The sequence below is a fragment of the Crassostrea angulata genome, chromosome 9 (assembly GCF_025612915.1).
Source record: "Crassostrea angulata isolate pt1a10 chromosome 9, ASM2561291v2, whole genome shotgun sequence".
Lineage (NCBI taxonomy): Eukaryota > Metazoa > Mollusca > Bivalvia > Ostreida > Ostreidae > Magallana > Magallana angulata.
In genome coordinates this window covers 31,083,334-31,101,990 of record NC_069119.1, presented here as the reverse complement: position 1 = coordinate 31,101,990, position 18,657 = coordinate 31,083,334, and the positions used below count along the sequence as shown (strand labels likewise).

The window sequence follows — 18,657 nt, the reverse complement described above, 5'->3', positions numbered from 1 at the left end:
TCTCGATCGGCCACTCTCATTGTTGACTGTCGATAATTACTGTTCAAATATCGATCAATTATCGATCGTTGCTCTCATTTGAATTAAACAATTAACTGTTTATTTTAGTTTATACCATTAAGCCTTGTTATAAGGAAATACGCATTATTTTTATCCAAAATTACATTTTTAGATTATACTTCACCTAATTTTTTTTAAGGCCGTGATTCTGGATACCACGGGACTGCCAATATCGTTTGAAATGTCCGTTGTGTGGTTACACTTACAGAGTTACATTTTATTCAGTCAAAATGCTCCATTTGTTATTAAATTTTCGTGTACATAAATATTTATCCATTGTTCCCTGCATCAAAACAGTTCTCGCCTTTACGTAATCAGCCACCTGTTGACTTGTAGCATGGTCAATGTTTGTTTAAGAATTTCCGGTGAAGCATGCACTTGTCTCGTGTTGGACTTCTTAGGTTAATCGGGTGTTTATAAATTTATCAGTTACTATGATTTGATTGAAAAAGGTTTACCATTTTACGTATTCTGTTGTGCAATAATTGTTTTCCAAATAAAATATGAAAATGAAAATTGGCACCATCATCACGATCGAGAAGGTCTAATATACTTAAAAAGAATTGAAAATTTTGCAAGAATAGACGATTGATACCTACTGCATCAAATACTAAAATTAATTTGCAAAAATTTCCTCCGAACCGGATGTTGCTTTATCTGGCCAAATTCTTCAGCACCATCCTCCGCCGGATTAGACAAGTTTTACTGCATTTGTCATGAAGTCATATATTCGACTTTAAATGCTTTTGAACAAGCATTCGTTGCAGCATTAAATAAAAGATATTCAATGTTGTTTTTAGTCTTTTTCTGATATACCGTTTGTATTTCAAAACTCATCACAATACTGTATCAGGGGTTACTTTGGCCTGTGTTATTTTTGCCATTCTTAAATTGCCAATGGTTTTGCCCCATCTTAAATTCGCCCAGACAAGGTTGTGTTCAATGAGAGATAATTTGATATTTGAATTCGCACAGTTTTAGATTTGCCCGCTCCCAACGATGGAGAAGGGAACGAAATTAAAACGGGGGTTAATGTTTCCCTTTAAACAGTTATGGTTTGTTTTTTTAGTTTTTTGTTTTATATTAATAAATGGTAAGAAGTATGTTTAAATAGGATTACCTTATTTGATATCAATGTTAAGAAATCTTGACGAATTTGAAAAGCAGATAAAATTTAACAGCATACATTTTATCTGTAAATAAGATAGGAACTGGCTGAAGTATGTCCACTTGATATTACCTGCAATGATGTGACATTCAAATGTTTATTTTAAGTGTCCCGTGTTCAAATTCTTGCCAGTCTTACTCACTTTACATGTATTCTCTAAAGTTCCCAGCAAAATTCAATTTGTTGCAAGTCAAGTTACTGACTGTATTTGCGTACACTTTAATTTGACATGCAATGTAGATGAAGATTTCTACTGTTAAACGCTTCAAAGAGTGTGATCAATATCTTAATACACGACTAAATTTCCACACTACGGGCGTTCTACTAAGTCTGCACAGAAGAAACTTAGCTCTCGTGTAGTCATGCTACTTATAATTTCCTTATCAACTCTGATTTTTGCCACAGTGACATCTAAAATTGAGGAAAACAGATTTGTATTTTGGGGAACAGTATTACCAAATGAAAATATTAGCGTGGTCTTGGATATCACAATACCTAGGCACAGTAATGCTTTTATACGGTGTGGTGCCGAATGCAGCACCCAAAACAATTGTTCGGGAATGGACGTCTGTGAAGAAATGGGTCAATGTAGAATTTGGAAAACAAGTTTTGCAGAAAACTTGAATTCAAATGACACAGCTGTTAGAAATTGTCGACGTTATCTAAAGGTAAAAATTTCAATCTTCTTAAAATGATTCTACTTTCACAATTTAAGCACCCAATCAATTATAAGAGCTTTTTGATTGTACAAAAATTTAACAAGAACACTCATGACAAAAACATCTTAAACCCAAAAGGACAATTTAATGAAGAATAGAGTTTCAAGCAAAATTTAATTATGATGAAATTAGATTTTGCAAAATTGCATATGCTTTGAAGAATCGGTGAACCGCTCGCGCTTTGTTTTTTCTTGCTTATGTTTTTTTTTTTTCAAGATAGTTCTCAAAGTACATTTTAGAGTGTTTTTAGCTGTATCGTAATGATGGGTATCTATATTAGTTGTTTTTTTGTTTTTGTCATTTCACTTATTTAACGGAGAGGGGATAAATATTAATTTTGATAATTACTGATATGGTTTTTGGTTTGAAATTTTATTCTATTCACCATTTTTTGAAAAAGTTCATACTCTGACCTCAAATTTTTAACTTCTTTTAAAATCAAATTATAGCTCAACGTATCTAACCCTTTTAACGGCCCAAGTGCAACAAACCAAATCAATAATTTATAGTCAAAATACATATAAATTTAGAAATTTTCATATTTTGTAATGTTTTAAGTCAATCTGGAAAGCTCTAGATAAGCTACCAGACGGATTATTTTTACCCCTTTTGTTAATATCTAATTATTCTGAACAAAGTATTTGCGGTCTCTTTTGCGCCATTTTGATATACATTGGTGTTACAAAACCAGCAGGAAATTCCCCTAATCTTCGCAGAGTACTCCTTGGAGGTACTAATCAAAGGTCTAAAGGTCGTACTCTTACATACTCAGTATTGACTGTTCTAAAAAGGTTTTAATTGGACTACTTCCAATAATTTTTTTATACAAAAATTGGAGTTACGGGTGCATCTTTTGGCACTAAAATTCCATGGGACTCATTTGTAAACTGTTTTATCTGTGCACTTTTGAATTATTTTGTTTGTCAAAATAACAATTTTTTTTTTAAACATAAATAAGTTATAGAAGGTTATTTTATATTTTGGAGATGAGCTTGGATCAAATAAACCCATTACCTTTAATTGATAAATTAAACTAAATCAAACAATCTGACAGACTTTAAATAAATTGCCTAAACATTGGTTACCAATCCTCTATTCGATAATAGAACTCTAACTGAAACTGAAACTAATCTGTACTGCAAGAATATGAATCATATTTTGTCAATATTTCAATTATACTAATGAAAGCAAATATAATGCAGTCTTTTTAATATTTTTGTTATTTGTTGCGGCCCTTTCTCAATATTATGGTGATGAAAAGCTTTGTATAAACATAACTTTGAATTAAATAACATCACTGTTACAAAGCAGAAAAAGTAAGCACTTTGAAGAAATTTTTCAATGTGCGTTAATTTTGGGACTAAGTCAACATATTCTTTTCAAAGTGCGTTTTATCGGCGATATTAACGCACTTTTAAAAAAAATTGATCAGGGTTTAGTCGAAGTAATATATGATTTTAGACAAATAATAATTGTTTTAACCTTGTGTAGCTTAATGGAATATATTTTAGAAAGAACCCACTGCATTCTCAGCTAACTTAAAAAACAGTTTCTCGATTAGAAATTTCTCCTTTTTTTAATAAGCCTGCGTAGTTTAACAATTTACATAAAGAACAACTCGGGAGATTTGAATTATTCAAATATGACATAAACTGCAACGCTTAGCAACTGCATTTTCCTCTTTTTTTGTTTACTGCAAAATTAATAATTATCTGGTACATTGTGCTGTGCCAGAAACGAAAATTATTTGATTTATTTATTGATAGGAGATAATGTATAAGGTATTTCAAGTGTATTCAATTGCATGTGCTTATAAACAAATATGCTGTGAAAAAATGATACATTGTACGTTAGTTATGGTTATCAAAAACAATATGATCTTTTCGAGGATCAGTGCGAGAAAAAAAACTCATACCCTATTGCTTATTTTTAAGTTAATAATAATTTGATGTTTGTCAATGTACATGTAATTTTTTTTTATAATGAAGTGATTTACACTATTAGAATTTGAAAAGAGGGTCTATGTTGAAACACTTATAGATTCCACACCATTGGAGAAATTATTGTTTGATCAGCTCGTTTATCACTGTACTTAATTTACAACAAAGCGTATACATTTTTTTTCAAAGTGCGTTAGGTGTCTCGATACTAAAAAATGCTGATGTACCTTCATAACGCACTTTGAAAAAAATTTCAAAGTGGGTTAACTTGGTCCAAAATTTAATGCACATTGAAAAACATTTTCAAAGTGCGTTGATTTTGTCCAAAATTTAACGCACTTTGAAAAAAAAAATTCAAAGTGCGTGATTTTTCAAAGTACGTTGCCACATAGCACTATTTCTTTTGGGAACTGAAAAAAATGTTACAACCTTTAAAAACATACATAAACTCGTGAAAAAAAGACTCTTTCATTATATTATGTCATTAGAAATGGAACTTCAATGAATATTTCATTTCGTGGGTCAACAATAAAATCAACAGACACTGGAATTCACTATTTTTAAACAAAACCACAGTATAAATCATGCATGTTTGACTATTATTTTTTTCACAGCATACGTGACAATATTTTATTTATACATTTTAAGTAATTGTGTTCTTCAATATTATAGGTTAACCATATACTAAAGATATGGTTCACAAATCGAAGCAATTCGTGTGATTACAATGTTAAAAAAGCATTTTTAATTAAGCAAACAAGTGAACTTTATAAATAAGTCGATGATGTTGTGTAAATGATGAACATTAAGAGCACTAATCTTGTGAAAATGTTCAACGTTTAAATAATAAATGGTTTTCAGTGCTCACTTGCCAATAGGGTGTATTTTTCTCTCTTAAAGACAAGAATTGAAATATATTTAAACTGTTTGTTGATGCAAAATATTAATTTCTACAATTTAGTTCATAACAGAAAATTTGACCAAAGAAAACTCACAATTTACCATTAAACTGAATTGCAATTTTTTCTACATGCTTTAAACGCAAATCTCAATCTGTATTGTAAGACGTTACCTATGAGTTTTTGATAGTTCTTATTTTTTTTACAGGTACATTTATTAGAATTGGAACAAAATCAACGATCTACAATGAAAACGAACGGTGAGATTTGTTTTGTTTGTGTTACTAGATCATGTATTAGAATCTTAAATACAATATCATCGCCCACTTTAAGGTCCGTAACTCAGTTTGTAAGGAGCAATTTGGATCATCTAAAATATTTCTGGTAGTTATCTCAAAAAACAATTCATGACACAACGTATAATTTATTGTTCTGATTTATTTCAAATAATTATTGCAGATATCGTAAACAATCACACTTCCGCTTTTCCGATTCATGAACAAAATTCTCTAATGAACATAACCACGCATACAATGGAACCTGAGACAATATATTCGTCATTTGACTTAACCACCACTGATGAAGCGACGTTTTCTAGAAGCCCACCTGATTCAACTGAATCATCAAATCTTAAAACAACCACCACTTACGAGGCTGAAACTGAAACATCCGGTCAGGGTGCCACCACAACCAAAGATCAGTCAACACATGATATATCAAGTCAAACTGCCTCCACTCTTGACCCACATTCAAGTGAATCATTGCGTCCAGAATCTACGACCACAAATACACCAGTCATTGAAACATTAAGTCATGCTTCCACTAAGATCACAGATTCAAAACGAAACGAAATGTCTACTCAGATTGGTTCCACTACATTAGATCTACACACAACAGGTATACAGACATCTGAAGTATCAAATATTACATATTCAACTACTCCGGATCAAGAAACAACTGAGCTTACGAGTTACTCACCAGCGTCCACTGATATCTCAGTAATTGAATCTTCTTTTGCCACCCATTCAACGGTTGTGAACCCAAGTTCAGAGCAAACTACGACTGGTATTGGTTTTTTATCTGTTACATATGTCAATAACTAATTCTGAAATGGAAATTTTTGACAGGATTTTATCACGTTTTACTGGGACAAATGTTAATAAATCAGGAAGTGAGTAATGTTTATTGATATTTTAATACAAACAAACTATCCGAATGAAAATTATTTTGGGTGAAATGGCTTTATTTATCGAGAATAATAAAGATCAAAATTGCAAAATAATCTTTAGAAAATTTACGTACATGTACTACATGTAGTATCTTATTAATTTTTGTTCAAAAATTAGAAACGACTTTTTTGCATTCTTTCATTAGCTTCAAATTTTGAATTTCTAAAGTAATTTCTATCTGCTTCTAGGACGATCGGACTACATCTGTGTCATAACGTACGAATTTTCCGGCGGGAAGTTTCATGAAGTACCCTGTTTCAACGATAGTTATTCTTGGATTGTATGTTTATTGTGTTGGGTTGATTTTATCAAAGAAACACCTCAATACAGTTATTAAGAATAAACTTCATTTTTAACAAAATATTAAAATATCATTACTCGTACATGTACGATAACGGAAATAATTATTTAAGATATTTTATGTTTGACAAAACTTTTTTTCCTTTGTCTTGACAAAACCTCATGTTCATTTAAATGGCAAGGAGAGGAAGGGGTGAATTTAAACGAAAATAATCTTTCATCTAGAACTCATGCCATAGGTTATATCCTTTTATGAATAAGATGAATAAAATATCTTGATGAAGTACCAATTTTGCTCGTACTTGATGACCTTCGTCATAACACCATAACATAGTCTAAATAATACCGCTGTATTTTGAATACTTTAATCGTGATCGTGATGTTATTATAATGTATGAGAGAAAGGCTTTTTTTAATTTTGTACAGCATAATTATAATACCTGTAAGAATAATAGCTAATGATTTCTGTGCATATTTTACTTATTGCTATTGAATTGACTCTTCTTATCTACAAAATAAATTCAGCATTGATAAATATGCAAACACCAAAATATCTTATTTTTTCATAAATTTGCTAGTTCTGGTATGAATTTTCATGTATATGTATTACTTTTTTTCAAGATAATACAGAGAAGATACGACGGATCTACGTCATTTTACAGAAATTGGACAGATTATGAAAATGGGTTCGGGTCTGCTAGATCAGAAATATGGTTAGGTAAAAGTAATTTCCTGCTTTTCGTTTATTTTTTTCATCAAGTTTCTATATATAACATCAATATGTAAGGTAGAAAGTCTTTTAAATTTAAAAAAAAAAAAAGGTCTCATGTAAATGAAAATAGATATTTTGTTTCAAGTAACCAATACATCCATGAACTAACAACTGTCGGATATAACATTCTGAGAATTGAGCTCACTAGCTTTACTGGGGAAGTGAAAGAAATAGAATATGACTTTAGCATAGAAGACAAAGCCAACAACTACAGACTTCATATTTCCGAACGTGGAGCTTCTGACCTAAGTAAGGCATGCACATTCAGGTGCCATTTTACCGATTAAATTTGAGCATAATATAGCTCACAGAAATTTTAAATATATACATTTTCAGAACTTGCGAGTTTTATTCAACTGACTCTAATGTTATAAACAGACATTTTGTCTACTACTTTAAGTAAAATCTTGTTTAATCGAAAAACCAATAGTTCCAGTTATTTTGAATGGCATCCAAATCAGAAACCGGTATATAGCTTTTCAAGGCACTTTGATATAGCAAAGAATTTATTTCTGTAAAAGGTACAAATTCTTTGATGAATAAAGTCAGCAGTTAACTTGCAATATCTGTCAATTTTTTTCTTCTGAGTTTGAAACTTTGTACAAATTCTGCTTTTCGCTCTTGTCAGACACATTTACACGCTTGAAGCTTTTATACATTTGTGTTAATTGTTGATTTATTAATGTGCTTTTTCTACCGTCTTCAATGCAAGGAAAAAGATTATTAGTAAATTGATATCGAGATTTAAATCCAATCCACCAATGTATAGCTTTTATGCAGTGATTTTATTATTATATTTATTCTTAAATTTGAGAGTATTTTGGAAAACAAGATATTAAACTTTTTGTAAACATCTATTATGTATATGTGAAGAAAGTGTTTTTTTCATTTCCGGTAAAGTTTGTCCCAAGATACTATCTCCGCCACCTTAAAATAGTTTTAACGAAAATACGTTAATGTAAATATGAAAGGGGTGCAAGTCCAGTTGCTCGCTAGATAGCGCCACCGTATCGAGTTTTCGTTATGAGATCTGCCAAGGGTTTATGGCAAACAGAATGGACAAAAAACCCTTGGCTAGCAAAGATGTTCAGAAATACTTTGGAAACCTGTCACAATTTTGCAGGAGAGAATATCATAGATATAAGTAATGAGGTAATGTTTCATTTAATTGAACATTTTCCTGCTGTATTTTGTTTGAAATATCAGGAGCCATTTTCCCAAGCTGCGGAGAATGTCGCAGTTGTCATTTAAAAGTTTATATTTTGCATTTTTACATGCATTTTTGGCGCGCATTGCTAATCGATCGTGTATGAGAGGTGAATGAGTGAATGTATGAATGAGTTTTGGTTAGTCTGGTGAGGATTTTGTTTACGGGTGTAAGTTGACCACGTGTTTATTCTTCACTTCTTTATTAATGCTGACCAACAGAAATGTATGACTCAATTCATTGATATGCATGATTTACTAATTCCATAAATATAGCTAAAATCCCGCCAATTTCCGACCCCTACGACCTTTACCTTTATACACAGTGAAGTGAGGTGTACTTGTGTGCAAGATATAATATATTTTGTAAAACTCATAGTTCTGGATACCATCTCAGGGCTATGGTATTCAGGTGCCATCAAGGTCTATTTTTAGCTGCTTATTGAAACCGAACAGGCTAGAAGGCTTTTTTAAAAGGACATCTTGGATATTTTTTTTTATATTTTTGGATAAACAATGTTTCAAATGGCAGGATTCTATGAATATTGCATAATTCAGCAAATTGTGATATATGATAGCTTTTGAGAGATTATAGATAAAATGAGCTTTGAATCAAAAACTTCCTTGGCTTTTTTCTTTTTAAGATAGTCTAGCAAACAGCAACCTTGCACTGTTCAGTACGTATGACAATGACAACGATAATATCAGATCGACAAACTGTGCAGAATTATCGGAATGTGCAAGTGGTTGGTGGCACTCAAAAGCTGCATGGTGCACCGATGGTAACCTAAATGGGATATATAGGGACCAGTATATGAACTATCACCAGGGAATTTATTGGTTTGAATGGGACGGACAGTGGACTCTTAAAGAGACAAAAATGATGCTAAGAAAACAATAATGTACTGTGTTCCTTTTTTATCATTTTTCGTATCATATAATATTGAGTAGAATTTGATGTTGTTCAAACTTCGTAATGCCCCAGTCACACATTCACGGATTAAATGCCGGATTAGCTACGGAAGCGATCCGGAATCATTCGTGGCGATATGTATTGACCCGTTGCTTTTCCGTCTGTTATCATATCCAAACGTAGCAATACTTGTATAGCTGCGACAATTTTTGAACATGTTCAAAATTCCACTACGGATGAAACCACCGTAGTACTTCCTTAGAAAAACTTACTAAACCGTTTTAGAACGTAGAAGTCCGTTTTAACTCCGTCTAAATCCGTAGTAATTCGTATGTATCAATTTGTATCCATTCCTTAGTGCATCCGTACTAACTCCGTATCATTAGATTTTCTGGTGTCAACCGTGGAAAATATTCCGTAGTAGAACCTAAGAGTTGATCCGTGAATGTGTGACTTGGGCATTAACGATTATTTGATTTTCCGGTGTCAACCGTGGAAAATATTCCGTAGTAGAACCGTGGAGTTGATCCGTGAATGTGTGACTGGGGCATTATAGTAGATGTTCTTCGAAGCAAGAAACATAAAGTAAAATCTCTACATGTATATTGGATGAGCCTTTGTCCACGGATTTATGGATTTATAGCACTATATATTTTAGAAAATGTACCAAACATTGATGTTAATTAAGATTGATGAAACACATTTGTACAATATGATGTGGTCCTTTAATACATGGACATCTTTGACATTTCATAAAGCATTGGTATTTGAATTAATTGTTGGGCAACTAATAGTTAATCAAGAGTTGAATTAATTGTTAAACAATTAATTGTTTATTAATTATTCATATTATTTCTTTATAACTTTAAAAGGTACATGTATGCATGCGAGATCCATTAAGGCTAAATTGTACATTGTCTACTGCACTATAATTGTATATATATAAAAAAAACAAGTACTTCTTTTGAAGGAATGATCAGCATATACATTTAATAATGTATCATTAGCCAGCTCTATTAATGTAATGCAAAAGCATTACGATACATGCAATAAACACGAAAAAGCAAGATTAGCTTGATTTTAAGTTTTAGTAGACAAATTGTTTATCCGACTAATATTCTTACGCATGTTAACAAAATTGACGTAATTTGAATCATTGCCAATGTTTTTAATTTAGTAATCTAGATAGCTACATGTACATGTTAATTAAGGTGTACATGAATCTGTCATTGCATAGTAAATAAAGCAGTACAAGGCGCAATGCGTGTGCAGTTAGCAAAATTTGCCAGATACATGTACCTCATTTGGATACAACTGTGATCGGCCGAAGCCAATCACAAAAATTCCTTATAACATTGGTTATATTGATTAATAAACTAAAGAATGAAATAAAGTTTTTATCAAATTGAAAAAAAAATTGAATTTCTTTTCCTTTTAACAAGGTATTTAGTTAGAGCTGTCCATCCCTTTCGATCCACATATTCAAATATTTAACATTTTACATTCAATGGTTGACCCAGTATTGAACATTATCGAGTTTTATTGGTTAAGAGTGTACATTGTCCTGTGAATAGTATTCAAGTCAACCACTCTTAGATTTTCAAAAAAGAAATTGATATTTCATGATTTTTCCAATTAAATTTATTCTGACGAATTGAAGACACACATCCAATGTAATTTTATGTCTTAACTATTTACTATCATCGTAGGAAAGATAGTTTGTAATATGAACTTTCAGGATGAAGAATTTAAAAAGGATTACTTTGTAAAATTTGTATATACATGCATCAGATGTAGATAAATCTGACTAGTAAAAGCGTATTCATCATTACATCAGATGTCGATAAATCTGATGGACAAGCATAGTAAACACAGTTTAATATATTGTGGTAATTATCATTAACCTATGTGTATTTTTCCTATGTAAAATTACAATGAATAAACATGTTTTTCTATCTAACTGTGAAATAGTTTCCGTGCTATCTGCCCATGGTTAATAGTCATCAAAACTATTCACCGGCGGCATTCGATTTCCCTCCTGTTAAATCTTTGAACACCTCAGACGTAATCCGATCGCTTAATTAAATTCAAAGTCCGATAACTCTAATTTGTTTATCATCCAGATATTTTGCATCACCGACGAATAAAGTTTTCATCGGTAAATTAAATCACATATTTGCTGACTATTCGGATGAATAACATATTTTTTCTCCGTCTCGATAGCAACTACAGTACTGATTAGACCCAACCTAACAGAAAATAACCCCAAACTAAACCCTGGGTTTACTTTCTGGGTTTACTAAAAAGGACCCAGAGTAAACCCCAAGTAAACCCAGAGTGGACACGGAGAGTAAACCCCGATCAGATGTATACCCTGAAAGCAGACGCTACATGTTTATTCGAAATATATACAAGGGGCAGGAATTAAAGGCAGTAGGATCATAAGATAAAATACAGGTCTGCTTCACACTTTAGTGCGTATAGTTGACTCTTAAGCAATTCTCGGGTAAACCTTAAGTAAACCCCGAGTAAACCCAAAGTAAACCCCGAGTGGACCCAAATTTTCAAAAAATAAACCAAAAGTAAACCCAGAAAGTAAACCCGGGGTTTAGTTGGGGTTTACTCTGGTGTTAGTTTGGGTCTGATCGGTACTGTATTTCACGAGGCGAAGCCAAACTTGCTATAGTCCTCATAGCCAGTAAATAGGTATTTAATATTTCTTAAGAAATGTTTAAGTGTGTTTATATTGTTAGAGGGAAAAATATGTATAGAAATTGAATTTTAATATATATAATATTCAGATGAATAAACATGGTAGATTTATTGATCAGTATTTGAAACTGGACTCAATGTCATAAATTGTTTTGATAAATAATTGTACGTTTTAATATTTTAATGTTAAAAAAATAGATAACTCGTGTTTGTTAAAATAAGAAAAAGTTATTTCCGTTAATTATGTTTATGATTTTGGACAGAACGTGAATTTTTGAATATAGGAATAGTGAAATGTTTGTATTTCAATAGAAATGGAGTCAAAGATAATTATATCGTAATAATGCATGAATGTATGTTTATAACTTGATAACATAAAAATATGTTGTATATATTTTATTATAGTATATTACAGAGTCTAAGAATTTACATTATTAAAACTATCTGAATAAATTGGATAATTTGTCTTCATTATTGACGGGAAATCATATTTACATATATACAGTCATATAACATATAAACATATGTTAACATGAAGGGTATAACATAACAAGGTAAACAAATAGAATTCAACTTATCATGTATGAAAACTATGTTAATATTAAAATCTTATAAAGTATCCAATTGTAAAAGTATTAATTATGTAATAAATTATTCAAAATATATAAAATTAATCATTTATCATTATTTTATTTGAATTTCGGAGCTCAAAAAGTTGTGTTCTTTTCGAGGAAAAAAATGTTTAGTCAAAACTAAGTAATAAATGATAGTTTAAGTACTTGTAAAGAGACAAATTTTTAATTAATTTTGGAAAACTAGCGTTAATGTAAATATTTAACATTTTTTTGGCTCTCCTTAAAATCTGTTTGCAATTTGTCGATGCAATGAAATACTGCAGGAGGGAGAACACAAATTAAAGATGGTTTATCAGACATTGTGGAAAATTGCCAAAGTTTGAAAATTCCAAGAGGTACTGGATGTAATAGATAGCAGTCAGTTAGGACGATAGGCCTGCATTCGTCGAATTAGTATTTGCATGCTCTGTGGTTTGATCAATATCCGTTAATTATCTATTCTTGTGGATTATGTTCCCGAAGAAAGGAAAATCCAATCTATACCGATAAAACAATTGACATTTCCAACAAGATTAAGATTTATATGATTATTGGAGCTTCTTTTGTATTACTTTCAATTAAGCTGTCAGGATTAAAAATAAAGCCATTAATCGATTGTTTTTAATAATAATGCAGCTCTCTAGCTGTTTAATGCCTCCAACTATTTTAGATTGACTTAACACACGGTTCATATTTTATATGTATCGGAAGATTCAACAATAAGTACAGTACTGATCAGACCCAACCTAACAGAAAGTAAACCCCACCTAAACCCTGGGTTTATTTTCTGGGTTTACTCTGGGTTTATTCTGGGTTTACTTTGGGTTTACTAGAGTAAACCAGAGTAAACCCAAAGTAAACCCAGAGTGGACATAGAGAGTAAACCCAGTCCGAAGTATACCCCCTGAAAGCAGACGCTAACTGTGTATTTTGAATATACAAAGGGTAGGAATTACAGGCAGTAGGATGGTAAGATAAAATACTAGTCTGCTTCACACTTCAGTGCATTCAGTTGACCTCAAACGCAATTTCAAAGTAAACCCAAAGTAAACCCCGAGTGGACCCAAATTTTCAAAAAGTAAACCCTGAGTAAACCCCAATTAAACCCAAAAAGCAAACCCGGGGTTCAGTTGGGGTTTACTCTGGTGTTAGGTTGTGTCTGATCGGTACTGTATATCCGATCTTGAGACGAGTTCTACTTATGTAGATTTGATGTATCTAAATGGAATTTCAACAACTTCAGTCCTAAAAATTTAAAGGACCAAGAAAGAGACGAACGGTACAGTCAAACAATTTTTATTAACCTTTCTTATTATGGAGGTACCTTGATTTAGTTCGAAATGATTTTAACAGGTTTATTTTCAAAGATCAAAGGCAAAAAACGATGAAAGGTCAAGTAGCTCTAAACCCAATAACAGTCAGAATAATTTTTCACGACACAGTATTGCAGTAAATAAACATTCTTTTTTAAGTATCTTTAGCCTATAAGAAAATTAATTAACAATAAAATCACGAAAGGTATAAAAACTATAAATAAGAAATAGATTTTCAAGTGATAACATTGTTAAAGGAAAAGCCAAGTGATCAAAATTCCATCATAAATGGACATGTAGAATGATCAAATGATGCGACAAACACTTCAAGAACAACAATAATAAATGTCAATGTACGTATTCAACGTAATCAATGTACGTAATCAACACATATCAATAAGTAAAAATAGAGAACAAATTAGAATAAACGTATCCTATTTCTACGTTTATTCCCATATTAATGATGATAAATGATGCTTTCATAATGGATGATCTAAAATATATTATTGACTGTTTAATTTTCGGAACTCAAACCGGAAGTTATTGTGCTGTTTTACCGCCATGAATGCAGAACGCTAAAAGAAACTCAAACATTACAGAAAGTGTGTGACTGCATAAGGAAAACTATAATAAACAAATGACATCAAATTTTCGTCTTTTGATAAGTTGATAAAAATATATTATGAAATTGAACGGACAGTAGGCCCTCAAAGAGACAAGAACACTGATTAAAAACCCATGATACTTTGTATAGTTTTATTATCATGTTTTCAAACGATCTACTGAAATTGTGTAATTGATAACATTCTTTACAATTTTTGTTCTATTTGGCTTAGTGTTACGAATAGATGTAATAAAATTGCATTTTCTTTAGTTATATTTTCCTAAATGTTTTTTTTTTTTATCTCAAATGCAATGATAAATATCATCAGGTCAAGCTTTATATTGTAAATCAAAATATTTGAAATCCTCAGCGAACATTAGAGCCAAAAATATCAATATCCTTATTAAAGCATAACGTACGTCAAGGTGTCCAAGTAGTGTAGTGGACAATGCACTCGCTTGTCACCGCTGCGACCCGAGTTCGATCCCCGTGATCGACAGAGGTGGTTTGTGATAGGGTATGGCGGTCGCCCGCTTGGATACATGGGTTCTCTCCGGGTAATCTGGCTTCTTTCCACACCAATGCCCCCCTCGCGCTATCATACGTGCTAACGAGAGATATTAATATAAGTTGTAGAACTTGCTTATCAATCGTTGTAAAATAAATAAAGTTCAGTTTCAGTGACAGTACGTCACGGTTCTAATAATAAGTTGTAAGTAGTAGATTTTTGTAAATGCGAAGCGTTGATGATGTACCTTAAGTTCAGAGAAAATTAAGTACATTTAAAACCGATTAATCCGACAAAAATGAATTACTCTTTGATTATTATTCATTGTGCGTTTTCATAAAACATTCTTAATTTAGAGCTGATAATCATAAAGCTTGCTTAAATCTAAAGAAAAAAAACTTAAATTTAGAATTATTTTGTTCTTGTTAATTCGAAGTTCTATTCATTATAAAAATTCAGTAAAGAAGAACTACAGATAAAAATAAGTAAGTTTTTAATATCAGAGACAGATAACTAGAACTGCTGTGTATTCGTTTAATGTAAACACTTGAAAGACTGATCCATAAATTCTGAGACTGTTTTGAATAGCAGATACAATTTTAAAAACATATTTTTTCTTGTTCTGAAGTTCACAGCAAAGTTTGATTTGTAACACGTTTAGCTTATGCTTTTTTTTCTTGGGGGGGGGGGGGGGGGTCGTAAACTTTGACATGTACATAAAGTAATAAAGATTAAAATCTCTATTGTTGAAAGTAACCAAGAATAAGATCAATATATTGATATACGATTTTATTGCGACACGTTCGTGTGTTCTATCTATATTTTGCGAGCGACAAAGTAAGCTTTCATGCAGTCATGCTGCTGAAAATATACTTATCAGTTTTGTTTTTTGCTACAGTGATATCAAAAATTGAGGAGAAAAGATTTGTTCTTTGGGGAATAGTACCACAAACTGAAAACTTAAGCGTGGTCTTGGATATCACAATGTCTAAAGATAGCAATGCTGTTTTACTGTGCGGTACCGAATGCAATGCCCAGAACAATTGTTCGGGAATGGACATTTGTGAAGAAGTAGGTCGGTGTAGAATTTGGGAAATAGGTTTTGTGGAGAACTTTAATTCTAATGACACAGCTGTTAAAACGTGTCGACGTTATATGAAGGTAATAATTTTCATCTTTCTAACAAAATCCGTTTTATTAACACAATTAAATTTCAAATTATTGGAACAAAGCATTCAATGCAGATTTAACACAAATCACAAAGGAGAGCTTAAGTTTTGTAGCAGAATTAAACCATTATTAAACTAAGTTTTTGCAAATCGGTATCCTTTTAAAAGGTATTATTCAAGAATCAGTTGAACTTAAGAAGCTCTGACTTTTCCTTTTTTCATAAAATTTCCCTCTCTATATGGTATTTGCAGAACATTTCTTAGTGTAATTAAGTTATATTATATTGATTGATATTTATTGTTGTTGCTTGTTGTTTTGTTATTGGACTTAAACATGATTATTTTGATAATTACTTATTTAGTTTTGGAATGTTTTTTTTTATATTGCATTTGTCCTTTTTGAAGAAAATCCATACGAAGCTCCTTTTTTAGTTTAGAAATTTTAAAAATCATATTATAATCAAAAGTATATACCCCTCATAAAGACAAAAAACAGTATCATTGAGTAAATTTTAAAAAAACAATCGCTCAATGTCAAAATATATACATATTCAGAAATTTTCCCAATTTTCATAATTTTTAAAGTAAATCTAGAAAGTGATAGTTATGGTATAGGACACCTTATTTATACCCGCATGTTGACATTTTATTATTCTGAAAAGGGTATCCGCGGACTATTTAGCGCCAGTTCTCAAAAACTGTAGTTAAAAATCAACAGGAAATTGGTCTCACTTGATAAGTGCAAGCACTAATTCAAGGAACAAATTGTCCATTTTTCTTATATTTATATACCCAGTATTTAATTGATCTAAAATGGTTTTATCTGCTCTGCTTTCGATAGAAATCGGTGTTAAGGGTGCATCTTCTGGTATCAGATTTCTGTGGAAAAAACTGTAAAATGTTTTATTTATACACTTGATCATCAATAATTTGTCAGCATGATAAAAAATATGTAAGACATGCATGAGTTATAAAGAAAATACAATATAGCCTATTATACATGTATTATATGGAAAAATACTTGAATCGTATTACCGATTACCTTTTCATAAACATCAGTAAAACATAATATGATAAGTAAAACTAGTCAAACAGTCTGACAGACTTTTAAACACATCAGCTGAATTAACTTTAAAAAATCATCTCGTTCGATAATTCTAATTATATATACACATGCTGATTGGGCTTTAAAATAAACTTGCACTGCAAGAATATAATTTTTTTTTTGTCAATATTTTTTAATTACAAACATTAAACTTAGCAAATGCAGTCTATTTTACATGTATCTGTATTTATTTTTTCAAAAGGCCTTCTTTCAATGGTTATGATAATAATAAAAACCTTGTATAAAGATACTTTTACACTAAACCACATAATTATATTGCTTTTGTTCTATTTATTGTCATGGATAGCAATGTTTCAAAATTGAATGAAGATCCGTTAAGGTGGTACATGTACCAAACAACTGTGAAATTGATTAAGGATTTAAATAAAATCTTATGTGTCACGCATGAGTAAATTTGTAAACCATAATGCTATCATTTCAATATGTTATAAAAACTGCATTTCAATATTAATGGAGACATAATTTCACAGGCTTACTAATCATAATCCAAAACATTGAAATTCAACGTATTATAATAAAACCAGAGCAAATTTTATGCATGTTTGAACATTTTTAATATTTCTTTTTACAATAAAGACTGTTATTAGCAAGTGACAATCTCTCAGCTATATTAAGAAAACGTACATTACGAAACTGTGCAAAGCCAATTATGATTTAATCATTTACATGTGAAACAAGATATGATGTTTGTTCACAAAAAGGAAGCATTGCGTGTGTTTACAAATAAAGCATACTGTATAATTAAACCAAAGATGAGAGCATTAATTATTTGTATGGTAAAAAAAATGAAGAGACAATCGATGATTCCTTGTGAAAAATGAACACTAATTTTCTGAGGGAATTTGTAAATGACTTTTGAATAATTAATGAATTGTTGTCGATACGGCTTAAAATCACCTCATTTCAAGAGACGATACAGCTTTTTATTTTCAAATTACCGAGTACTATAAAGTGGCAATTTTTCCATTACTTCATGAATTTTCTTGTAAAGTTAAAAGTAAGATGTGTTCAAAATTGTGATCGGTAAAATCTAATTATATTGTGAGTAAATATATAACTATATATCTTGTAGGAAATAAAAAAAATAAATCTACACGTACTTGTGTTAAAAATAGAATATTTAAGCAAAAGAATATTTTGATTTATTGATCTGCCGAGCATTTCCATTTGGCTTCTTTGTAAGATGCTTCATTTAGAATAACATCCCAAAGTCGTACTTAGTATACACATTTCTTTAATTAGGAGTTAAAGCGTTTTAATTTTCTATGTGCATGGTTTTGTGCATCAGTTATTTTCACTACCTGTTTAGTTCTTTGCCAAAATAAAGCATCCAATGGTCAATATGACAAATTTTTCAAGAATATTCTTATATACTAAACCAAGATGGACTCAGTAGAATTTACCT

The 18,657-nt window shown here is 31.0% G+C and overlaps 1 protein-coding gene across 1 annotated transcript; it reads left to right on the top strand.

The window, feature by feature from the left end:
- The first annotated feature begins 3,719 nt into the window (after positions 1 to 3,719).
- LOC128162270 (ficolin-2-like) lies at positions 3,720 to 9,194 on the top strand. The gene is made up of 6 exons (XM_052825433.1): positions 3,720 to 3,728; positions 4,995 to 5,046; positions 6,204 to 6,295; positions 6,937 to 7,033; positions 7,172 to 7,336; positions 8,938 to 9,194. The coding sequence occupies exons 1-6, from the start codon at positions 3,720 to 3,722 to the stop codon at positions 9,192 to 9,194; spliced, it is 672 nt and encodes a 223-aa protein (XP_052681393.1).
- Positions 9,195 to 18,657: the final 9,463 nt, after the last annotated feature.

Excerpts from the sequence above, each read along its gene's own strand:
- LOC128162270 (XM_052825433.1), top strand. Across the intron at positions 7,034-7,171 it reads TAGATCAGAAATATGGTTAG|GTAACCAATACATCCATGAA; the intron begins GTAAAAGTAATT and ends ATTTTGTTTCAA. Across the intron at positions 7,337-8,937 it reads ACGTGGAGCTTCTGACCTAA|ATAGTCTAGCAAACAGCAAC; the intron begins GTAAGGCATGCA and ends TTTCTTTTTAAG.